The sequence below is a fragment of the Podarcis tiliguerta genome, assembly GCF_965153285.1.
Source record: "Podarcis tiliguerta genome assembly, chromosome: 4".
NCBI classification, from domain to species: domain Eukaryota; kingdom Metazoa; phylum Chordata; class Lepidosauria; order Squamata; family Lacertidae; genus Podarcis; species Podarcis tiliguerta.
In genome coordinates, this window is record NC_139537.1 from 2,074,020 (window position 1) to 2,099,070 (window position 25,051).

General features: G+C 47.0%; 4 protein-coding genes across 4 annotated transcripts in view; all 4 read right to left on the minus strand.

Annotated features, from left to right (window-relative positions):
• LOC310675486 (uncharacterized protein) overlaps positions 1-25,051 on the minus strand; it is a 448,115-nt gene that overhangs the window by 285,812 nt on the left and 137,252 nt on the right. The gene's annotated exons all lie outside the window — the stretch shown is intronic.
• LOC310676825 (uncharacterized protein) overlaps positions 1-25,051 on the minus strand; it is a gene marked incomplete at its 5' end in the record, with an annotated part of 105,694 nt that overhangs the window by 50,983 nt on the left and 29,660 nt on the right. The window lies entirely within an intron of this gene.
• LOC310675583 (uncharacterized protein) overlaps positions 1-25,051 on the minus strand; it is an 85,928-nt gene that overhangs the window by 50,983 nt on the left and 9,894 nt on the right. Inside the window, exons 2-8 of the mRNA XM_083436476.1 lie at positions 11,162-11,651; positions 10,884-10,965; positions 10,517-10,599; positions 9,004-9,130; positions 1,644-2,642; positions 806-1,310; positions 261-531 (exon numbers count right to left, since the gene is read on the minus strand). Coding sequence (XP_083292602.1) covers positions 1,702-2,642; positions 9,004-9,130; positions 10,517-10,599; positions 10,884-10,965; positions 11,162-11,560 — 1,632 coding nt within the window. The 5' untranslated portion in view covers positions 11,561-11,651 and the 3' untranslated portion in view covers positions 261-531; positions 806-1,310; positions 1,644-1,701. The remainder of the gene's footprint in view (positions 1-260; positions 532-805; positions 1,311-1,643; positions 2,643-9,003; positions 9,131-10,516; positions 10,600-10,883; positions 10,966-11,161; positions 11,652-25,051) is intronic.
• The window catches only part of LOC310675501 (uncharacterized protein), a 176,103-nt gene continuing 171,433 nt past the window's right edge, over positions 20,382-25,051 (minus strand). The window contains exon 6 of the mRNA XM_083436231.1: positions 20,382-23,753. Within this exon, the coding sequence (XP_083292357.1) occupies positions 21,415-23,753 (2,339 nt within the window). The 3' untranslated portion in view covers positions 20,382-21,414. The remainder of the gene's footprint in view (positions 23,754-25,051) is intronic.

Below are 25,051 nucleotides of genomic sequence, written 5' to 3' on the forward strand. Positions count from 1 at the left end.
GGCCTCTAAGAGAAGGCTCCTATTCTCTACACCCACAGGTCTCAGGACAGTTACAACATAAAAGTACAACATAAAAATATAAAATAAACATCTGTAACCCCCCTCCCCGCCACATTTTTAAAGGGCATTAGATGTCAATCAGGCAAAGGCCTGGTTGAAAGGGTGTGTATTTCCCCAGCTCCGAAAGCTGTATAATGAAGGGTTTTTCTGACGTTTGAATGAATTCTTTGAAGGTAAGTGAGACAGGATGTGACTAAAGCTCTTTCCACATTCCACACACTGATAGGGTTTCTCCCCTGTATGAATTCTCTGATGGGAAGTGAGAGAGGAGCTCTTCCTGAAGCTCTTTCCACATTCCACACACTGATAGGGTTTCTCCCCTGTATGAATTCTTTGATGGGAAGAAAGATGGGAGCCCTGACTGAAGCTCTTTCCACATTCCGCACACTGATAGGATTTCTCCCCTGTATGAATTCTTTGATGGGAAGTGAGAGAGGACCCATAAGTGAAGCTCTTTCCACATTCCACACACTGATAGGGTTTCTGTGAGATAAGATGGTGCCCAGCACACTTCCCCTGCACCGATGGATGCCTGTGCCGAGAAAAAAACTTGAGCTCTTATTGAAGCTCACACACAAAGAAAGATTCCCGTATATGAACCAAACCATGCCTCAGACTGTGAGATGTCACACAGAACTGTTTAACCTTGTAAGTTCTGATTCTCCTCAAAGTTTCTCCCCAGTATGAATTCTCTGATGGGAAGTGAGTCCAGTGCTCCTACTGAAGCTCTTTCCACATTGCACACACTGATAGGGTTTCTCCCCTGTATGAATTCTCTGATGGGAAGTGAGATTGGAGCTCGTTCTGAAGCTCTTTCCACATTCCACACACTGATAGGGTTTCTCCCCAGTATGAATTCTCTGATGGGAAGTGAGAATGGAGCTCTGACTGAAGCTCTTTCCACATTCCACACACTGATAGTGTCTCTCCCCTGTATGAATTCTCTGATGGGAAGTGAGAGAGGAGATCATGCTATAGCTCTTTCCACATTCCACGCACTGATAGGGTTTCTCCCCAGTATGAATTCTTTGATGGGATGTGAGACTGTGGCTGTGACTGAAGCTCTTTCCACATTCCACGCACTGATAGGGTTTCTCCCCTGTATGAATTCTCTGATGGGAAGTGAGTTGAGTGCTCCTACTGAAGCTCTTTCCACATTCCACACACTGATAGTGTCTCTCCCCTGTATGAATTCTTTGATGGGAAGTGAGAGAGGAGCCGTAAGTGAAGCTCTTTCCACATTCCACGCACTGATAGGGCTTCTCCCCTGTATGAATTCTTTGATGAGATGTGAGAGAGAAGCTGTTACTGAAGCTCTTTCCACATTCAATGCACTGATAGGGTTTCTCCCCTGTATGAGTTCTTTGATGGGAACTGAGATAAGAGCTCATACTGAAGCTCTTTCCACATTCGACACACTGATAGGGCTTCTCCCCTGTATGAATTCTCTGATGGGAAGTGAGATGGGAGCGCTGACTGAAGCTCTTTCCACATTCGACACACTGATAGGGTTTCTCCCCTGTATGAATTCTTTGATGGGAAGTGAGATTGGAGTTCCTCCTGTAGCTCTTTCCACAATCCACACACTGATAGGGTTTCTCCCCTGTATGAATTCTTTGATGGGAAGTGAGATGGTGGCTGTTACTGAAGCTCCTTCCACATTCCACACACTGATAGGGGTTTCTCCCCAGTATGAATTCTTTGATGGGATGTGAGAGAGCTGCTCTGCCTGAAGCTCTTTCCACATTCCACACACTGATAGGGTTTCTCCCCAGTATGAATTCTTTGATGGGATGTCAGGTCGCTGCTCTTCCTGAAGCTCTTTCCACATTCCACGCACTGATAGGGTTTATCCCCTGTATGAATTCTTTGATGGGAAGTGAGATGGGAGCTATCAGTGAAGCTCTTTCCACATTCCACACACTGATAGGGTTTCTCTCCAGTATGAATTCTTTGATGGGAAGTGAGAGAGCTGCTCTCCCTGAAGCTCTTTCCACATTCCACACACTGATAGGGTTTCTCCCCTGTATGAATTCTTTGATGGGAAGAAAGATTGGAGCCCTGACTGAAGCTCTTTCCACATTCCACACACTGATAGGGTTTATCCCCAGTATGAATTGTTTGATGGGAAGTGAGATGGTGACTGTTACTGAAGCTCTTTCCACATTCCATGCACTGATAGGGTTTCTCCCCAGTATGAATTCTTTGATGGGAAGTGAGATGGGAGCTATGAGTGAAGCTCTTTCCACATTCCACGCACTGATGGGGTTTCTCCCCTGTATGAATTCTTTGATGGGAAGTGAGATTGGAGCTCTTACTGAAGCTCTTTCCACATTCCACACACTGATAGGGTTTCTCCCCTGTATGAATTCTTTGATGAGAAGTGAGAGAGGAACTCTGACTGAAGTGTTTTCCACATTCCATGCACTGATAGAGTTTCTTTCCAAGGATATTTTGTTGATGGGAAGTGGAATGGGAGCTCTGAGTGCAGCTTTCTCCACACTCCAAATTTTTACGTGGCCTCTCCTCTCTGGGAATATTGTCGTGGTCACCTTCGTTCTCGATTTCTGACTCATCACAATCTGCAATGGAGACAAAAAAGGGATTAGAGCCTCAGGAGCAAATGGGGAAGAACGGAAGGGAGTTGGGTGTTTGTTTTGTTTGTCATTAATAAACATATTTATTATGAGAATGTTGAATGTTGCTTTGTTTGATATACAGTAGTGGTCAAAATTGTGGAAGATTTTTGTAAAAAATGTATTTCAGAGGTTTGATTGCTCCTAACACTACTTCTTTTGGAGTAATATCATACAATTATATATCAACGTAAATATAATTTAATCAAGAATGCAATTCAACAAAGTTTGTTCAATTACCCATATTCTATCTAAAGCTATAGCCAAATAACCAGAAAAAGGAAGCACAACTTGCTTAGGTTGACTTTGTCAGTGTCTTGTGTGATTGCTATCAAGTTGGTTGGGGTTTTTTTTTTTTTTGTTCTTGTAAAGATAATTAAATTATAGAAATGGCACAAAGACTTGACTGGTCACCCAGAAAGTGATGTAAAATTGTACTGTTAAGTGAACAAGGCTACAGTTATGAAGAAATTAGAAGAGAGATTGGGGAAAACTTATCCAAAGTTGGCCTTTCTATATTTTTGAAGAGGTATAAGGAGACTCAGTCACTACAAAATCAGACTTGTTAAGGCAGGGAACGTGCACAAAGGCAAGTGACGATGGACGAGTTCAGAGCCTGTGCCTACATGACAGAAGAAAATCATCTGGGTGTATACAGGATGACATGGCGCAATGTAATGTGAAGTTGAGTGCAAGGACTGGTCTAAATGTTAGAATTCTAAGGAAAAAGCCATTGTTATCTCTCAAGCAAAGGTTGAAAAGATTAAACCCATGTTAACTGGACAGCGGAACAATGGAAGAGTGTTATTTGGAGCGATGAGACCCAAATCTCCTTGCTTGGTAGTGATGGCATGACATACGCGAGGAGAAGAATCAGAGAAGATTTATATCCTACTTGCATTACACCGACCGTGAAACACCCGGATACAGTGGAACCTCGACTTACGCATGGCTCTACTTACGTACGATTCCAGTTATGACCTTCAGTAGGCGCTTCGACTTATGAACTTTCCTCTATATACAGCGGTCTTTCCAGCAGCCGGGAGCTCGCCCGGCTGGCTGTGGGGCAGCGCTGAGGCCTCTGCTGCTGGGGAGAGGGCCCCCATCCCACCCCCGAAGCTGTGGACAAGGTGTCGCCTGCCTGCAAGAGACACAGCAGGGAGCACTGCAGCCCCAAACCCCACCGAAGAACCAACCTGAGGAAGTCTAGAGAAGAACCTGGCCTGGCAAGAAAAAAGCATGACCCTGGGCGAAGTGAATTAGCTCTTTACTGACCCTTGCCCCGCCCCCAGCTTGTAGCCAAGTAAGCCCACCCATCCACAGTACACGTAAGGAAAAAAAAGGTAATTTTTTTCATCTACAATACTGTCTTATTTATTTTATAGTACAGTACATTGATTATTGCCTTCATTTTATCAATCTATGGTCTTGTTAGAGAGTACAATCCATGTTAAATTGCTGTTTTGGGGGTGTTTTTCATTGTCTAGAATGGATCAATTCACTTTTCCATTACTTTCTATGGAAAAGGGTGCCTCTACTTATGTACATTTCTAGTTATGACCGGACCTCCGGAATGGATTATGGTTGTAAGTGGAGCTTCCACCGTAGTGTGATGATCTGGGGTTGTATAGCAGCAAAAGGTGTGGGCAGAATTTGCATCATTAATGGGAATGTAAATGCCCCAAAATGCATAAATGAAATACTTTAGCCCAAACTGAAGCGTTCCACAAGTGATCTTTCCCCAGATACTGAAGTATTTAGATATCTTTATATCTTTATTTATTTATTTTCTATTTCAACAGGATTCAGCTCCATGTCATGTTGCTGCAGTGTGCAAAAGGTGCTAATCCTATTCCACTGCCGGAATGTCCTGGGAATAGCCCAAACATTAATCCAATCAGAAATCTATGGAGTCGACTAAAGAAACTTGTTAGTCAGAAGCAACCCAGCAACAAAGCACAATTAATAGAGGCAATAATTCAGTCTTGGTTTCACATTACAGTGGTACCTCAGGTTACAGACGCTTCAGGTTACAGACTCCGCTAACCCAGAAATATTACCTCGGGTTAAGAACTTTGCTTCAGGATGAGAACAGAAATCGTGCTCTGGCGGCATGGCAGCAGCAGGCCCCATTAGCTAAAGTGGTGCTTCAGGATAAGAACAGTTTCAGCTTAAGAACGGACCTCCGGAACGAATTAAGTACGTAACCAGAGGTACAACATTACAGCTGCAGAACTAAAAACTTGGTTCACTTCATGGGAAGGCGTTGTAAGGTCGTAATTAACGCTAAAGGTTACCAATGGTTACCAAAGGTTTCAATTTTTTTCTTTATGACTGCTGTTCTAATAAATACTCCCTCATAAAATTTCTTGCATTACATTCTTCATTAAATTATCTTTCCGTTGGGATATAATTTTATGGTATTACTCCACACAAAAGTGGTGTTATCAGCCACCAAACCTCAGAAATACAGTTTTCATAAAAGGTTTCAACAATTTCGGCCACTAGGAGAAGTTGTTCATTTTAAAGTTAATGTTCTTTTTATATGGGATCAGATTATTATTATTTATGTTTCATGTTTATATATGTGTTGTGCCCAGAGCGGCTGGGGCAAGCAAGCCAGATGGGCAGGGTATAAATAAAAATTATTATTATTACTATAGATTATTAATTAATTATAGATTATTACAATCTACTTCAGAGAAACAGACCAGACAAGAAAGGAGGAGGAGTGGCGTTATATGTCAGGGATGTGTATACCTGTGAAGAGATCCAAGATTTAGAACCTCAAAGCCAAAGTGAGAGCATTTGGGTCAAAATTAAGGGAGAGAAGAATAACAGTGACCTCATTGTGGGAGTTTACTATAGATCCCCAAGCCAAACGGAGGACATGGATGATGCCTTCCTGGAACAGATGGCCAAGCATGCAAAAGGAAGGGAGACAGTGGTAATGGGGGACTTCAATTACCCAGATATTTGTTGGATGTCAAACTCAGCCAAGAGCATAAGGTCAAACAGATTCCTCACTGGCCTTGCAGACAACTTCATTGTCCAGAAAGTGGGAGAAGCAACAAGAGGAACAGCCATTTTAGATCTGGTCCTAACCAATGTCGATGACCTGGTTAATGGGGTAGAAGTGGAAGGATCATTAGGCGCAAGTGATCATGCTCTTCTGAAGTTTACTATACAACGGAAAGGAGCAGCCAAGCATACTAGGACTCAATTTCTTGACTTTAAGAAAGCCGACTTCATAAAACTTAGGGAAGTGCTGGGTGAGATCCCATGGACAGTAATACTAAAAGGAAAGGGAGTTCATGATGGCTGGGAGTTTGTTAAGAGGGAGATAGTAAAAGCACAACTTCAGGCAATACCAATGAGACGGAAACATGGAAGGTGCCTAAAGAAGCCAGGGTGGCTATCTAAAGAACTTTTAACTGAGTTAAGATTAAAAAAGGATGTGTACAAAAAATGGAAAAGGGGGGAAACCACCAAAGAGGAATTCAAACAAATAGCCAGCACGTGTAGACACAAAGTCAGAAAAGCTAAAGCACAGAATGAACTCAGGCTTGCTAGAGAGGTTAAAAGCAACAAAAAAGGCTTCTATGGGTATGTTCGTAGCAAAAGGAAGAACAAAGAAACAGTGGGGTCACTCAGAGGAGAAGGTGGTGAAATGCAAACAGGGGACACAGAAAGGGCTGAACTCCTCAATGCCTTCTTTGCCTCAGTCTTCTCCGATAAAGAAAACAATGCCCGACCTGAAGAATTTGGAGGAAATGATTCAGCAGAGGAAACACAGCCCAGAATAACTAAGGGGATAGTACAAGAATACTTGGCTAGTTTAGATGTATTCAAGTCTCCAGGGCCAGATGAACTGCATCCAAGAGTATTAAAAGAACTGGCAGATGTGATCTCAGAACCACTGGCAATCATCTTTGAGAATTCCTGGAGAACAGGCGAAGTCCCAGCAGACTGGAGGAGGGCAAATGTTGTCCCTATTTTCAAAAAGGGGAAAAGAGAGGACCCAAATAATTACCGCCCAGTCAGTCTGACATCAATACCAAGGAAGATTCTGGAGCAGATCATTAAGCAAACAATCTGTGAGCACCTAGAAAGGAATGCTGTGATCACCAATAGTCAGCATGGATTTCTGAAAAATAAGTCATGTCAGACGAACCTGATCTCATTTTTTGACAGAATTACAAGCCTGGTAGATGAAGGGAACGCAGTGGATGTAGCCTACCTTGATTTCAGCAAGGCATTTAACAAGGTGCCCCATGATATTCTTGTAAAGAAGCTGGTAAAATGTCTTGACTATGCTACCACTCAGTGGATTTGTAACTGGCTGACTGACCGGACCCAAAGGGTGCTCATCAATGGTTCCTCTTCATCCTGGAGAAGAGTGACTAGTGGGGTGCCACAGGGTTCTGTCTTGGGCCCGGTCTTATTCAACATCTTTATCAACGACTTGGATGATGGACTCAAGGGCATCCTGATCAAATTTGCAGATGACACCAAACTGGGAGGGGTGGCTAACACCCCAGAGGACAGGATCACACTTCAAAACGACCTTGACAGATTAGAGAACTGGGCCAAAACAAACAAGATGAATTTTAACAGGGAGAAATGTAAAGTATTGCACTTGGGCAAAAAAAATGAGAGGCACAAATACAAGATGGGTGACACCTGGCTTGAGAGCAGTACATGTGAAAAGGATCTAGGAGTCTTGGTTGACCACAAACTTGAAATGAGCCAACAGTGTGACGCGGCAGCTAAAAAAGCCAATGCAATTCTGGGCTGCATCAATAGGAGTATAGCATCTAGATCAAGGGAAGTTATAGTGCCACTGTATTCTGCTCTGGTCAGACCTCACCTGGAGTACTGTGTCCAGTTCTGGGCACCACAGTTCAAGAAGGACACTGACAAACTGGAACGTGTCCAGAGGAGGGCAACCAAAATGGTCAAAGGCCTGGAAACGATGCCTTATGAGGAACGGCTAAGGGAGCTGGGCATGTTTAGCCTGGAGAAGAGGAGGTTAAGGGGTGATATGATAGCCATCTTCAAATATATAAAAGGATGTCACATAGAGGAGGGAGAAAGGTTGTTTTCTGCTGCTCCAGAGAAGCGGACACGGAGCAATGGATCCAAACTACAAGAAAGAAGATTCCACCTAAACATTAGGAAGAACTTCCTGACAGTAAGAGCTGTTCGACAGTGGAATTTGCTGCCAAGGAGTGTGGTGGAGTCTCCTTCTTTGGAGGTCTTTAAGCAGAGGCTTGACAACCATATGTCAGGAGTGCTCTGATGGTGTTTCCTGCTTGGCAGGGTGTTGGACTCGATGGCCCTTGTGGTCTCTTCCAACTCTATGATTCTATTCTATTCTACTACAGTGGTACCTTGATTTAAGAACAGTACTGTTCTGGAAAAGATTAAGTTTGTAAACTGAGGTACCACTGTATTACTATCATCATCATCCTCATCACTGCTAGTACTACCTGAGATTCCATAAGCCTTGCTCTTCTCTGGGATGAATTCTATTTGGCCCAGTCATGGCATCCCCTCCATCTCCAATGTCAGTCCTTGTTATGGCTTGGTCTTTCCCACAAACGTGAGACGACTGTTAATTATTTCAGATTTCTTGCTAAAACAACGAACTTGCACAGAGCTCCTCTACTCATCGTCCTCCCCAGAAGATGGCATTGCCGGACTGAGCTCCTCCCCCTTCCCCACCTTCTCTTCCAGTATCTTTCACCTGTCTCCGCCACTTTTCAGATCCTACGAGATTTGGCAGAGAATGCTTCCTGCATTCCAACGTCTGACGCACTCCTGTAGCTCTCACAAAGCTGTCTGTCACTCTGTCTCTCTTTTTCTTCTCCCCTTTGTTCAGAGCTCAGATGACAGTTGCTCTCCCCCTCCTCTCTGCCTTCCGCTGCTAACTCTCCTCTCCCCAGGCCTGCTTCTTCTCTGGGTGGCAGCACCTGAGCTTCGCTGCCAGTCGGCTCTTTGATCAACCCAAGACTGACAGGAGCAAAAACAAAAACCTGAAGCTACTCAGGTTTCCTAACAATTCTGAAGCTGACATTTTAGATGGCCTGGGCAGTTCAGACCAGTCCAATCGTGGTAGAAAAAGGAATAATTTGAAGAAGATTGTTCAAAGAAAAAACTGTAAGTTACAGTTTATTGTGGGGGTGTTAGGTTCCCAGGTGTCATAGGGACCACAGTTGAGCTCTGTGAAAATATATGAGGTTTGTCACATAGAGGTATGTTTTGACTTTCCAGGCAGACAGGACAATCCCACAGGGAGCCTTACCAAGAGAGGCCACGATCCCATGATTCTCCTCCATGACGTCCTTATGCAGAGCTCTCTGGTCAGGATCCAGCAACGCCCACTCCTCGTCCGTGAAATGAACAGCGACATCTTCAAAGCACACTGGACCCTAAAAGAAAAAGGGAAATGTCCTCCTCTGAGACAGCAGAAATATGATCTGCTCCACAATGCTCTGTTGTTTCCTTCCTGTTAATTGCGGTGTTGTTTCCACCTTGCGTTTTCCAAGTCATTCTGCCTACGCAAGCATTCCAGTTTCCCCAAATGGAAGGATCCACTTTCTCCTCTCCTCGTGAGCTGTTCTGGGAAGGTTCCCTCCCAATGCCCTAGAGCCAAATTCAAGGGGTTCATGGGGGCATGGAGAGGGGGAGGGGAGGAATGGGGGGCAGGCTCCATTTTCCAGCCGATGGCGCTGGTTAGGTGAATCCATGCCACTATTTGTTCTCATTTGTCCACTTCTTAGAAACCAATTTTAGCATTCAGTGATCAAACTAGAAATAAAATACCGTATTTTTCGCTCCATAAGACACACTTTCCCCCCTCTTAAAATGTAAGGGGAAATGTCTGTTTGTCTTATGGAGTGAATGTGTGGTCCCTGGAGCCAAATTGCCGGAATGCAGCATGCTCCTGAGCTGCTTTTTGGGGGGGGGAGCCACGCTGCTCTGCCAACAGCCTCCGCTTCCCCCTGCAACCCCGCTAATGTTTGGGAACAGCAGGCAAGCAAAAGAGATTGCACAGCAAGAGGGATTGCTGCTGGCTTCAGGAATAGCTGCGCAAAGCGTCTTCAGCTTTGCCTTGCTTTCACTGAAGCCAGCACAGCAAGAGGGAGAGCTGTGCAGTGCCTCTTGTTGTGATGCCTTGGCCCGATCCTCTCTCCTCCTCCTCCTTCAACTACATTTAGAAGGGTGGGCATTCTAGTCACATAGAAGGGGGATACTCTACAACATTTGATTCAGAATATTTTTTCCTTGTTTTCCTCACTTAAAAACTAGGTGGGTCTTATGGTTGGGTGCATCTTATAGAGCGAAAAATACGGCAAGCCTCTTTTGGATAGTCATCTGTCTTGGATAGTCATGATCTAGCAGAGATTCCTGCAGTGTGGGGGTCTCCTGGCTCTGAGAGACAAGCAGGGAGGGTGGCTTCTGGCAGAAGGAGAGGGAGCCACCGGTGGCTCCGCCTTCTCCTGACTCAACTCTGTCTCTCGCCCTCCCTCTGCCCACTCGCCTCCTTCCTCTTCTGCCTCTGATTCTACACTGCATTCTGCCACAGAGTCTCCCAGCTCACTAAGCCCTGTTACCCCTTCAGATTCTGAAACCTCCTCTTCCCAGGCTTCTCCCTCTGACTGCCCATCCTTCCTCCACTTCCACTCCTTGGGCTCTGAGTCATCTTCCCTTCCTGGTTCCCCAGTTGCTTCCTCCCACCATTCCTCTGTGCCCAACCAGTCCATGACGTTGCTCCATCCCTTGGCCTCTGTCCCCACAAGGCAGCTTCCCCTGACCTTATCTGCTTCAACAGCCGCTGCTTCCCTTCTGCCCCCATGGAAAGGTGGATAGGGAGGTCTTGCTGGCATCATTCTGTCACCTGCAAAAGAGAAAAGGTAAGCAGGACGCCAGGAGTGCCTGCTTCTCTCACAGGTGAAACAGGACATCTCTAACTACAGATGGGCCTTTGAGAAAGCCTCACCTGCTGAGAGCATTTGGACATTTGCGCCCATTTCATATGTTAGTTATGCAAAAATACATCTCCCCTCCTCTGGACCCTCCCTCCCAACTGTCTCCCCCCAAAACAAGATGAAAAGAACCCTCAGATGAGTTGGAAAACCAACAGAATGAAACCAAACAGAGAAAAACTACCTTCCTCCTTACCCAGTGGCCTCTCTCTGGTGTCCAACGGAGGCCTCTCTGCCTCACAGGAATCCAGGTCCATTTCTGCAAAGAGATCCTTTCGCTGAGAAAGAAACAAGGATTCAAAACAGAGAATGGGGAGAAATGCTAGAAAGAGAATGACAAAGACTTGAAGGGTGTTAGATCTCATTCCATGGATGCTTTCCCAGAAAAAGGATGGGCCATCAGCAGACCATTATGGGATGTTCACCATCCTGTTTGGAGCCCCTTGGGAGTATCCAGAGGAAAGTCTCTCTCACCTGCTTCCTCTCCTCTGCCTGACTCAGGAGGAAACCTTCGGCCAGGGCCACCGCCTGGGAACTGGTCTCCGCTCCACAGTCCCTCACCCAGCTCTCCATCTCTAGTGGAAGGACAGCCAGGAACTGCTCCAAGATCACCAGGTCCAGCATCTCAGCTTTCGTGTGCCTTTCCGGCTTCAGCCACTGATGGTCAAGGTGGTAGAGTCGGCTGCAAACCTCTCGGGGTCCTTTGGCCTCCTGGAAGCAGAACTGCCTCAACTGCTGGCTCTGCCCCTCTGAGCGGAGGGTGTCCTCCTCACCCAGGATCTTCTGCACAGAGTTTTCCCAGAATCCCCCACTGCCAGTTTGGATGTCATGGCCTCCTCCTGTTCCAGGACCAGCTGAGTCTCGCTCACCCATCTGTGCTCTCAGGAAGCCTCTGAGAGATCGGAAGGAACCCTTTGGTCTTCTGCCAAGTTCTGTCTGTCTTAAGGAGAGGCGCTAGCAAATCCTACAAAGCAAATACATTGTTCTGTTACAAAAGTTGTCTAATATCAGAAGAAAAAGGTTCCCTGAGCAAGCATGGATGAGTCTTGGGGGGAACCAGGGCTGGACTGCACCACAGCCCAAACCATGAGCTATTTTATTTATTTAAATTTCTATAACACTTTATATTTTACAGAAAAAATCTCAAAGCGGTTTACAGCATATTAAATCTGTGGGGCTAATTGGGGAGTTAGAAGAGGATATATTATTGAATTACATCCTTCCTAACATGCACTAGCAAGTTCCGTATTCTAGCAGAGTTCCATACATCCCCCTTTTTTAGATTACATAGCGATCAGCTTGTTGCTGACTCATCTGAGGCTTGCTATTAAAGATTCCTTCCTGGTAAAAAGAGGAGGAAGAGGAGAAGAAATAACTCTCTAGCCTTCTAGCAATGCAAATTGTGACGGCAACTGAAGGGATTTCTGGGAGATGCATCAGCCTGGTTTCTTCTGCCTTCCAGTCAATGCATGAAGTCAGAACTGACTGACAAGGGAGTCATGGATGCTTGGCTCTAGTGGGGGTCCTCAGGAGTTGCTCCCCACCCCACCCCCACTTCCAGGCACATTTCTCCCCTGCTTCCGTCTCCTTTTCTTACACTTGGAATCTCTGCCACTCTCAAGGCAGACTCCTGGGGTGGGGTCCCTTTTTCTTTGCTCTGAGGGCCAGGAATGTATCTGGAAAACCCCCTGAGGGCCAAGTGGGTGGGGCCAAAGACATCTCTCTTGAAATTTAGGAGGGTAATTTAGTATTATTAGATAGCTTAACACACACACAGCCATTGATGCCAAGGTCCCTGGAGCCTCAGTGAGTAGCAGCGCCCATTTCCAGGAACAATCCCTTTGGGCCAGAGAGGATGTGGTCCTGGGATGCCCTGCTCTGGGTGCGAGGGGATTGCTGCAGTGGCCTCTGTGGGGAGCTGCCCTGGGAGACACTGGGAAACTGGTCCCCAATGCAGCAGCCAGACTAGGGGCTAGGATCCCTCTCTTTATTCCTGGCCTCTCTCTCCCACCTTTTTTTTTGGGGGGGGCTAGTCCACCTCCTCGTCCAGCTTTGGAAAACCATTTGCACATGTTTCCTCCCTTGTGCAATGAGGCTGAGCGATGTCACACAGAGTTAAAGTCCCAGGGACTCCTTTGTTTAAAGAAGGGAGATTTTTTCTGAAGGGGGGGGCGGAGGGCCAAATGAGTTTGGAATCCTCTGATCTCCAGGAAGGAGAGCGTGGCTGACCTGGCCCCTCCCTGGCAGGACCCTCTCCTCCCTGACTTGGGATCCCCCCCCCCTGCAGGAGCAGATCAGGCCCCCCAGGCCCCCTCCCCTGCTGCAGCCCTGGGACCCCCCCCCGTCTCCCCACTGCACCCTGGGGGGGGGGGAGAGGAGACTCACCAGATCCCAGGAGGGAGAGACACCGAAGCAGGAAAGGAGTGGGGAGGGAGGGGCCTTGGCTCTGGAGGACCTGCCCCCCCTTGCTTCCTCTCTAGGAAGGCAGCTCGGTTCCTTTTAACCCTTGCCAAGCCCAGCGTGCCCAGATCTGACCGCTGCGTTTTTCTCTCTAGCGCACACTGCAGACTTCCAGAGATGCTTTTTGGGGGGCGCCTCCTGCTTTCCTTCCCCGAGAGTTTTCACATGGGCTAATATTGGGCCAAGAGCAGATACATTGTATCCGCTTGGAATCGACACTTTCCCTGTTCTGGGGGAGGGGGGGTCCGACGCTTCTCCTGCAAACGGAGCTGAGCTCCTTTTCTGGCACTTGCAATGCCCCCCCTTCTCATGTTCGTAGCACTCCCTCAACGGCGGGGGGGGGGGCGGTTTTGCAATGTCCCGCTGCGGAAATTTTCTTGTCACCCCCCCCCTTAAATTATTAAAAGAAGGAAATATTAAGATGCTTATAGTTGCAAGTGTTAATTTCTGGTTTATTTACTTAACATTGTGAGCAAAAGCACTCAAAACATTCCCCCCCCCCCCGCGCGTCATCAAAATCATTTCCTTGCGCTACTTTGTTTTCAGCTGACAAGATGGCTAAGCCAGAGAGCTCAGCTTGACTCATAGTGGACCTAAGATAACTCTTGATTAATTTTAGTTTTGAAAAACTTCTCTCACATGACGTCTAGCAATGTAAACTGAATTTTAGAATAACTATTCAGAGATTTGAATTAAGGCTCAAAGCAAACAGGAAATTGCCCTAAAAATGGCAATATATACATATATTTGTAATAATAATAATAATAATTAATAATAATAATAATAATAATAATAATAATAATTGATATGTACTGAGTTGAATAGGATCCAAACTGCAGCAGTCTCATTGGTCCTAGAACAATAGGATCCAAAAGGCAGCAGTCTGATTGGTCCTAGAACAATAGGATTCAGAATGCAGCAGTCTGATTGGTCCTAGAACAATGCAGCAGTATGATTGGTTGGCAGGAACCACCCAATCATGCTCCAGATAGAACTGAATCCACAACCTGATTGGCTTACAGTAGAATTCCGGAATTAGCCAATCATGTGCAGCCCATTGTGTAAATAATGTATATAAGGCAGATACTTAGAGGGGACTTTCATTCATTCCTCCTCACCACTATGAGCTGAATAAAGAGCATGAAATCACTTTGCGACTCTGAGTATATTTCACTGGCGACGAAGGTGGGATCCCGCTGAGCTGACTGCCACACACCGCACCGCAGCACCGCCACCTGCCGCACCGCTGCCTCGCCCCGTGTATCTAGGCTTCAGCTCCGGGACACAAGGAACTCAGAATGGCAACCGACAGCAGCTTCTCCCCGTTCAACCCAGCATCTAGAGACTGGGAAGCGTACGCCTCCCGTTTCACCTTCCTCCTAGAAGCCAAAGGGGTCACCGATGAAGAAGACGCCAAGAAGAGGGCGATATTCTTCAGCGTCTGCGGAGAGGAGACGTTTGAAATCGCCCGGGCTCTCCTTGCGCCTGAAGATGTTGCTACTGTTCCATACAAAACAATAATGGAACAGCTGAAGGGGCACTTTTCGCCACAGCCCTCAGTGGTGGCTCGTCGAAATGCCTTCTATGCAAAGCGGCAAGCCCCTGGGGAAACCATAACTGGGTTTGTGACCTCTCTCCGCCAAGCCGCCCGGTTCTGCAACTTCTCAGAGCTGGAGAACATGCTTCGTGACCGCCTCGTCGGTGGCCTGAAGGATGAGAAGCTGCAACGACGCCTCTACGCTAAGAAGGACCTAACGTTCCAGGTCGCTCTGGAGGAGGCCCTGGCAACGGAAGCTGCCGAGAGGTCGACGCAAGAGGCACGGCCGAGCCAGCCGTCCCAACCGAGGGTCCACCACAAAGACCTCACCGACGACTCAGGATCCAACAGGGAGGAGGTGCACCGAGTACAGCAGCGCACTCAAGCAGCCCACATACCACAGCTGCCTCGACGAGAAGGAGGGAACTGCGCAAGCTGTGGAGAAAGTCACGAGAGGAGGACCTGCCGTTTCCGCAACGCAGAGTGCAGGCAGTGCAGAAAATCGGGACACATCGCCCGGGTGTGTCGGGCTCGGCCCACCCGACGCCAGGCATATCAACAGCTACCAGTAGATGAGGCCACAGCAGAGGCACAGACGATTGTGACGCACAGAGGAGCGTTCAGGGTGAAGCGGCTGCAATTTGGTGTCAGCGTGGCACCAGGCATATTCCAGAATCTAATGGACTCTCTCCTTAAAGGGATTCCTGGCGTCACCCCCTTCTTCGATGATGTGTTGATTGCCGGGCCCACACCAGAGGAGTTTGAGGACCACCTCCGCACCGTTCTGCACCGTTTCCAGACGGCGGGTCTCAAGGTGAAGTGGGAAAAATGTCTACTAGGAGTGCCTCAGGTGGACTTTCTGGGATTTATGGTGGACGCAGAAGGGGTCCACCCGACTGGGGACAAGGTACGGGCCATTTGTGATGCCCCAGTGCCCAAGAACAAGACTGAACTTCAGGCCTTCTTGGGACTATTGAACTTTTACCATTCCTTCCTTCCCCACAAGGCAGCGGTAGCGGAGCCCCTACACAGACTCCTGGACAAGCGGGCCCCTTGGCTGTGGGGCCAGCGCCAGGAGGCCGCATTCCAGGCAGTCAAGGACTTGCTTGTCTCAAACTCGGTCTTGGCACACTTCGACGAGAGGCTGCCGGTGGTGCTAGCATGTGACGCCTCGCCCTATGGCATTGGCGCTGTCCTGGGACACCAACTCCCGGATGGAAGAGAGGTACCGGTGGCATACTTTTCCCAGACACTCAACGCAACCGAGCAGAACTACTCGCAAATAGACAAGAAGGGGCTGGCAATCGTGAAGGGAGTAAAAAAATTCCATGATTTCTTGTACGGGCGGCCCTTCACCGTGGTGACTGACCTCAAGCCGTTGCTTGGCTTGTTTGCCCCCAAAAAGCAGACCCCCCAAGTGCTGTCTCCTCGCGTCCTCAGGTGGTCAATTTTCCTTGCCAGCTACCAGTATGCACTGATTCACCGCCCTGGGAAGGCGATGGGCCATGCGGACGCCCTCAGCAGGCTACCACTACCGGAAACAGGCCCCGACCCAGCACCTGCACAAGAGGTTATGAGCCTGGAGCTGCTTCCTGACCGCCCCATTCAGGCACAAGAAGTTGCACACCATTCCAAGAAAGATAGGGTCATCTCCCGGGTCCTGGACTGGGTGTGGAGGGGATGGCCCAGCAGCAGCCCCGGGCCAGAATTCGCCGGCTACACAACCCGCAAACATGAACTGTCGGCCCACAAGGGGTGCCTGTTATGGGGAAGCAGGGTCGTTGTTCCCCAGCCCCTCCGCAAAAGGGTCCTCAAAGCCCTACACGATACACACCCAGGGGTAGTAAGAATGAAGGCCCTTGCCAGGAGTTATGTGTGGTGGCCGGGGATCGAAGGAGAGATAGAGGCCTGGGTCAAACACTGCCAGGCCTGCCAAGAATCCTGCCCAGATCCCCCAAGGGCCCCAGTCCAGTCCTGGGAGTCCACCCGAGCACCATGGTCACGCCTGCATGTGGACTTCGCTGGCTCCTTTCAGGGGAAAACATTCTTCATAGTGGTGGACTCCTACACCAAATGGCTGGAAGTCGCACTGGTACCGTCCACTTCTACATCCGCAGCCATCTGGGTACTATGCAGGCTGTTTGCAACCCACGGGCTCCCTGACACTCTTGTCTCAGATAACGGGACTGCATTTCCGTCAGGAGAATTCCAAACCTTCACAGCGCAGAATGCCATCCGCCACATCCGTTCGGCGCCATTCCACCCTGCCACCAATGGCCAAGCAGAACGCATGGTGCGGACCACCAAGGACACCGTTCGCCGCATGACGCAAGGGGATTGGGAGTACCGCCTTGCCACATTCCTTCTAGCACAGCACAGCACCCCCAGCTCAACGACTGGTCGGAGCCCCGCTGAACTACTAATGGGTCGGCGCCTTGCAATCAGATTGGACCGCCTTCACCCCGATAGAGCTCAGGATGAGGTAGTGGTGGGGGAAGGCAGGAACCCCCGGACCTTTGAGGCCCAGGACCCAGTCACCAGGGTCACTGGCCCCGTGTCGTACGAGGTGCTAACAGATGGGGGGCAATGCTGGCGCCGCCACTGTGACCAGATACGGGGACGATTCCCGGGAGAAAACCAGGAGGAGGCGGACAGGTCAGAGGAGTCCCAAGGGAACAGTGGGGCAGTGAGGACCATAGAACAGGAGGGGCCAGCAGGAGAGGCAGAATCAGTAAATACAGAGAGGACCCGTGAGGCCGAAAGGACACCGGAACCAGAACCACGACTGAGCGAGCCGGTTGCGACAGACCAAACAGCCCCATCACAGCCAGCATCCTTGGAACACGAGCCAGAACCTGAACCCCGGACCAGGGAACACCTCAGGCCGCAACGCACACGTAGGCCGCCGGTGTACCTTGAGGACTATGAATGCGACCTCCCGGGCAGGACTGGAACTTAGAGGGGAGGGGTGTTATGTACTGAGTTGAATAGGATCCAAACTGCAGCAGTCAGATTGGTCCTAGAACAATAGGATCCAAAAGGCAGCAGTCTGATTGGTCCTAGAACAATAGGATTCAGAATGCAGCAGTCTGATTGGTCCTAGAACAATGCAGCAGTATGATTGGTTGGCAGGAACCACCCAATCATGCTCCAGATAGAACTGAATCCACAACCTGATTGGCTTACAGTAGAATTCCGGAATTAGCCAATCATGTGCAGCCCATTGTGTAAATAATGTATATAAGGCAGATACTTAGAGGGGAGTTTCATTCATTCCTCCTCACCACTATGAGCTGAATAAAGAGCATGAAATCACTTTGCGACTCTGAGTATATTTCAATAATAATAATAGCAATTTATTATTTATACTCCGCCCATCTGGCTGGGTTTCCCCAGCCACTCTGGGCAGCTTCCAACAAAATATTAAAATACTATAGTCCTTCAGATATTAAAAGCTTCCCTAAACAGTATTTACCTTTTAGGCTGTGTGCCTGTTTCAGCAATTCACATAAGCCTCTAGTAAAAATATCATTTATGGAAATAGCAGGAGTTATACAAATGGGTCTTACTCAAATGTGTCAGAAAACTACTTAGCAACTACTCACTTCTAACCTAGGATTGCATCCTCTGCAAAGAGAGAAGCTTCAAACCTTGTTGTTGTTTAGTCGTTTTGTCGTGTCCGACTCTTCGTGACCCCCTGGACCAGAGCATGCCAGGCACTTCTGTCTTCTACTGCCTCCCACAGTTTGGTCAAACTCATGCTGGTAGCTTCGAGAACACCGTCCCACCATCTCATCCTCTGTCGTCCCCTTCTCCTTGTGCCCTCCATCTTTCCCAACATCAGGGTCTTTTCCAGGGAGTCTTCTCTTCTCATGAGGTGGCCACAGTATTGGAGCCTCAGCTTCAGGATCTGTCCTCCCAGTGAGCACTCAGGGCTGATTTCCTTAAGGATGGAAAGGTTTGATCTTCTTGCAGTCCATGGGACTCTCAAGAGTCTCCTCCAGCACCATAATTCAAAAGCATCAGTTCTTCGGTGATCAGCCTTCTTTATGGTCCAGCTCTCACTTCCATACATCACTACAGTGGTACCCCGCAAGACGAATGCCTCGGAAGACGAAAAACTCGCTAGACGAAAGGGTTTTTCGTTTTCTGAGGTGCTTCGCAAGACGGATTTTTCTAAGGGCTTGCTTTGCTAGACGAAACGGCCCTGCCTCTCCTGTCATGGTGACGGTCACTGCACGCACGCACGCTTCCCCGCTCCTCCGGCTCCCTCCGACTTCCGGCCGACCTTCTGGCTGCCTCGCGCCGCTGCCCACCGCCCTCGCGCGCTCCTCTCAGAGAGCCGTTGCGCGCTCCTGACCCCCGTCGCCCTCCAGCAGCCGCATCGCGCGGTGGCCACAACACACGGGTGAGTCCGAGGTACCGGCTGCGGCAGCTGTCCTGCTTCTCCCTGCTCCTCCCCGCCGTTGTTAGTGTTTAACTGCAGTGGTGCTTCGCAAGACGAAAAAACTCGCTCAACGAAAAAACTCGCGGAACGAATTAATTTCGTCTTGCGAGGCACCACTGTACTGGGAAAACCATGGCTTTAATAATACAGACCTTTGTTGGCAACGTGATGTCTCTGCTTTTAAAGATGTTGTCTAGGTTTGTCATTGCTTTTCTCCCAAGAAGCAGGTGTTTTTTAATTTCGTGACAGCTGTAACCATCTGCAGTGATCATGGAACCCAAGAAAGTAAAATCTCTCACTGCCTCAATTTCATCCCTTTCTATTTGCCAGGAAGTGATGGGACCAGTGGCCATGATCTTCATTTTTTTGATGTTTCGCTTCAGACCATATTTTGCGCTCTCCTCTTTCACCCTCATTAATAGGTCTCCGCTCCTCCACATGCAGCTGCTGGGTGACCTCGGGCCAGTCACACTTCTGTGAAGTCTCTCAGCCCCACTCACCTCACAGAGTGTTTGTTGTGGGGGAGGAAGGGAACGGAGAATGTTAGCCGCTTTGAGACTCCTGAAGGGGAGTGAAAGGCGGGATATCAAATCCAAACTCTTCTTCTTCTTCTTCTTTTCAGGGAAGCTTTTAATGTTTGATGTATTAGAGTATTTTAATATATTTTTTTGGAAGCCACCCAGAGTGGCTGGGGAAGCCCAGCCAGATGGGCGGGATAAAAATAATAAATAATTATTATTATTATTATTATTATTATTATTATTATTATTATTATTATTATTTAATGTCCGGCACACTTCCACTGCAACCAGTGTTTTCCCCGGCATCTAGCAGAGTTTGCAAACAGCGGTGTGGCCTGTGTGCAGAAAGCTCAGGCATGCAGAAAAAGACTCCGTACGCAGCTTCTTTCTAATCTAAGAAGCTTTATTATACAGCGGCAAAATAATTCAGCAGTCCAGGAGAGAGAGCTAACATGCTGTCTCTCCCCTTTACAGCAAAACAGAAAGTAAAGTATTTCACATTACAAAGCGTACAAACCCCGTATATGAACACACCCCCAGCAACAGGACATAACTCCCCTGTCTGAACACTCTGACATACATTTTGGAAATGTATGTTCAAAAGTTTGGTTCTGGACTTAAACTGTCACAGTGCCCTTGTGCCCCCCCTGAAGCCCCCATGCAGCTCAGAAAACCCAAGAGAGGTTTTCCCACGCTTCAGCGATGTCTGCGGCTAAACCGGAAGTCCAGACTCTGCTAACTTCAAACAGGGTTGATTGTCTTCCCAAATGGTGATGGGCAAGCAACACACTGCACAGATCTCTTGGACCAAACACTTGTAGAACTCTAGTTCCCTACAAAGCTCTGACAACGCACTGAATTCAGCTTCTGGTTTTTTTACAAATGTCAATTTGAACATTTTTTTCAATTCATTATATATCATTTCCCACAATTTTTTAACTTCTCTACATTTCACCACATATGATAAAAAGTCCCTTCTTTTTCTTTACATTTCCAACATATGTTTGACTCGGTTTTATATATTTTTGCTTTCTGTACTGGTGTAATATACCATCTATACATTTTCCAACTACAGTGGTACCTCGGGTTAAGTACTTAATTCATTCCAGAGGTCCGTACTTAACCTGAAACTGTTCTTAACCTGAAGCACCACTTTAGCTAATGGGGCCTCCTGCTGCCAGAGCACGATTTCTGTTCTCATCCTGAAGCAAAGTTCTTCACCTGAGGTACTATTTCTGGATTAGTGGAGTCTGTAACCTGAAGTGTATGCAACCTGAAGCGTATGTAAACCAAGGTACCACTGTAGTTTTCTTTCAAAAGATAACAGTCTGTAAATTTCAAATTTACTTTCCACAATTTTCCCCAGTCCTCAGATTGTATGATATGTCCTATATCTTGTGCCCATTTGATGATGACCGATTTGACCTCCTCATCTTTTGTTTCCCATTCTAGCAAAATACTATACACTTTCTTCAGCACCTGCACTTCTTCTTCTATAATTTCCCTTTGAAATCTAGAAAATATATAACTAAACCCTTTCATATTATCTTCCTTGCATAACTCATGTAATTGTCTGTAATTGTCTGTAGTGTAACCAACTCTGCAAATTATCTTTTATTTCCTCATATTCTTTTAATTTCCATTGCCCTTCAGCAAATCTATGTACGTAGGCCACGTCCCCTTTCTCTCTCTCTCCTGTATGAATTCTCTGATGGGAAAACAGAGAGGAGCTTTCACTGAAGCTCTTTCCACATTCCACACACTAATAGGGTTTCTCCCCTGTATGAATTCTTTGATGGGAAGTGAGATGGGAGCTCTGACTGAAGCTCTTTCCACATTCCACGCACTGATATGGTTTCTCCCCCGTATGAATTCTTTGATGGGAAGTGAGATTGTGGCTGTGACTGAATCCCTTTCCACATTCCATGCACTGATAGGGTTTCTCCCCTGTATGAATTCTTTGATGGGATGTGAGTTCAGTGCTGCTACTGAAGCTCTTTCCACATTCCGCACACTGATAGGGTTTCTCCCCTGTATGAATTCTTCGATGGGAAGTGAGATGGGAGCTCTGACTGAAGCTCTTTCCACATTCCACACACTGATAGGGTTTCTCCCCTGTATGAATTCTTTGGTGGGAAGTGAAAGAGGAGCATCGACTGAAGCTCTTTCCACATTCCACACACTGATAGGGTTTCTCCCCTGTATGAATTCTTTGATGGGAAGTGAGATGGGAGCTCTGACTGAAGCTTTTTCCACATTCCACACACTGATAGGGTTTCTCCCCTGTATGAATTCTTTGATGGGAAGTGAGAGAGGAGCTCTTCCTGAAGCTCTTTCCACATTCCACACACTGATAGAGTTTCTCCCCTGTATGAATTCTTTGATGGGAAGTGAGAGAGGAGCTCATGCTGAAGCTCTTTCCACATTCCACACACGGATAGGGTTTCTCCCCTGTATGAATTCTTTGATGGGAAGTGAGATGGGAGCTCTGACTGAAGCTTTTTCCACATTCCACACACTGATAGGGTTTCTCCCCTGTATGAATTCTTTGATGGGAAGTGCGTTCAGTGCTGCTACTGAAGCTCTTTCCACATTCCGCACACTGATAGGGTTTCTCCCCTGTATGAATTCTTTGATGGGAAGTGAGATGGGAGCTCTTCCTGAAGCTCTTTCCACATTCTGCACACTGATAGGGTTTCTCCCCTGTATGAATTCTTTGATGGGAAGTGAAAGAGGAGCATCGACTGAAGCTCTTTCCACATCCCACACACTGATAGGGTTTCTCCCCTGTATGAATTCTTTGATGGGAAGTGAGATTGTGGCTGTGACTAAAACGCTTTCCACATTCCACACACTGATAGGGTTTTTCCCCTGTATGAATTCTTTGATGGGAAGAAAGATGTGATCTCTGACTAAAACTCTTTCCACATTCCACACACTGATAGGGTTTCTCCCCTGTATGAATTCTTTGATGGGAAGTGAGAGAGGAGCTCTTCCTGAAGCTCTTTCCACATTCCACACACTGATAGAGTTTCTCCCCTGTATGAATTCTTTGATGAGAAGTGAGAGAGGAGCTCTGACCGAAGCTCTTTCCACATTCAATGCACTGATAGGGTTTCTCCCCTGTATGAATTCTTTGATGGGAAGTGAGATGGGAGCTCATACTGAAGCTCTTTCCACATTCCCCACACTGATAGGGTTTCTCCCCTGTATGAATTCTTTGATGGGAAGTGCGTTCAGTGCTGCTACTGAAGCTCTTTCCACATTCCGCACACTGATAGGGTTTCTCCCCTGTATGAATTCTTTGATGGGAAGTGAGATGGGAGCTCTTCCTGAAGCTCTTTCCACATTCCACGCACTGATAGGGTTTCTCCCCTGTATGAATTCTTTGATGGGAAGTGAGATGGGAGCTCTGACTGAAGCTTTTCCCACATTCCACACACTGATAGGGTTTCTCCCCTGTATGAATTCTTTGATGGGAAGTGAGTTCAGTGCTGCTACTGAAGCTCTTTCCACATTCCGCACACTGATAGGGTTTCTCCCCTGTATGAATTCTTTGATGGGAAGTGAGTCCAGTGCTGCTACTGAAACTCTTTCCACATTCCGCACACTGATAGGGTTTCTCCCCTGTATGAATTCTTTGATGGGAAGTGAGATGGGAGCTCTGACTGAAGCTCTTTCCACATTCTACACACTGATAGGGTTTCTCCCCTGTATGAATTCTTTGATGGGAAGTGAAAGAGGAGCATCGACTGAAGCTCTTTCCACATTCCACACACTGATAGGGTTTCTCCCCTGTATGAATTCTCTGATGGGAAGCGAGAGAGGAGCTCATGCTGAAGCTCTTTCCACATTCCGCACACGGATAGGGTTTCTCCCCTGTATGAATTCTCTGATGGGAAGTGAGATTGGAGAATTGGCTGAAGCTCTTTCCACATTCCACACACTGATAGAGTTTCTTTCCAATGAGAGTTTGTTGATGGGAAGTGGAATGGGAGCTCTGACTGCAAGTTTCCCCACACTCCAAATTTTTACATGGCTTCTCCTCCCTGGGGATTTTGTCGTGGTCACCTTTGTTCTCGATTTCCAATTCATCACCATCTGCAATGGAAACAAAAAGGGATTAGAGCCTCAGGAACAAATCGAGAAGAACTGAAGGGAGTTGGGTGTGTGTTCATTACCTGTATTGTTTATTATGAGATTCTGTTGAGGTGTTGAATGTTGCTTTGTTTGATATACAGTAGTGTTCAAAATTGTGGAAGACTTTTAGGGAAAAGTGTATTTCAGAGGTTTGATGGCTCAAAACACCACTTCTTTTGGAGTAATATAATAAAATTATATATCAAGATAATTTAATCAAGAATGTAATCCAACAAAGCTTGTTCAATTACCTGTATTTTATCAAACGTTATAGCCAAATAACCAGAAAAAGGAAGCACAACTTGCTTAGGTTGACTTTTGTCAGTGTGTTATGTGATTGCTATCAAGTTGGTTGGTTCTTTGTGTTCTTTCATTTAGTGAGGTTGTAAACCATAATAAAATTGTAGAAATGGCACAAAGAGTTGACTGGTCACCCAGAAAGCAATGTAAGATTGTACTGTTAAGTGAACAAGGCCACAGTTATGAAGAAATTAGATGAAAGATTGGGAAAAACTTAAGGAAAGAGGTTTAAGGAGACTCAGTCACTACAAAATCAGAGTGGTAACGGCAGGGAAAGGTGCACAAAGGCAAGTGACGATTGAAGAATGAAGAATGGAGAGACTGTCCCTACAATGTTAGGAACATTGTGGATCTAATTGAGGACTTGGGAGTCTAGAAATGATAAACAAGCGGCCTTGGTGTACATTGATGCGGAGAAAGCATTTGATAATGTTTCATGGCGGTTTATGAAAGAAAACTTAAAAACAATGGGAATAGGAGAAATGTTTTTGAAAGGTATTGAGGCTATATACTCAGAACATAAAGCCAAACTTATTATAAATAATAATTTGTCTGACAACTTTGAAATCTCTAAAGGTACCAGGCAGCGGTGTCCTTTGTCACTCCTGTTGTTTATTACACTTTTGGAGGTATTGAACAAGAATTTGAGAGAAGTGTCAGAAATCAGAGATATTAAGGTGGGATCGAAAGATTTTAAAGTAAAAGTGTTTGCTGATGATTTAGTTTTAACATTAGAAGACCCAAAGAACAGTGTACAAAAAGCCCTAGAAAGACTTCTGGGTTAGCGCCATCGGTAATGGCAGAGTCCCTCTGACAGAGAGGAACCCGTTCCACAGAAATCGGGTCTGGCCTCCGCGACGAAGGCGGATACCCCTCAAAAATCACAGGCGGGTGAAGCCTGTGAACCTGGGATTCAGCAGGCACCATTAGCGCCCCCCTAACCGTAGGGAAACCCTTTT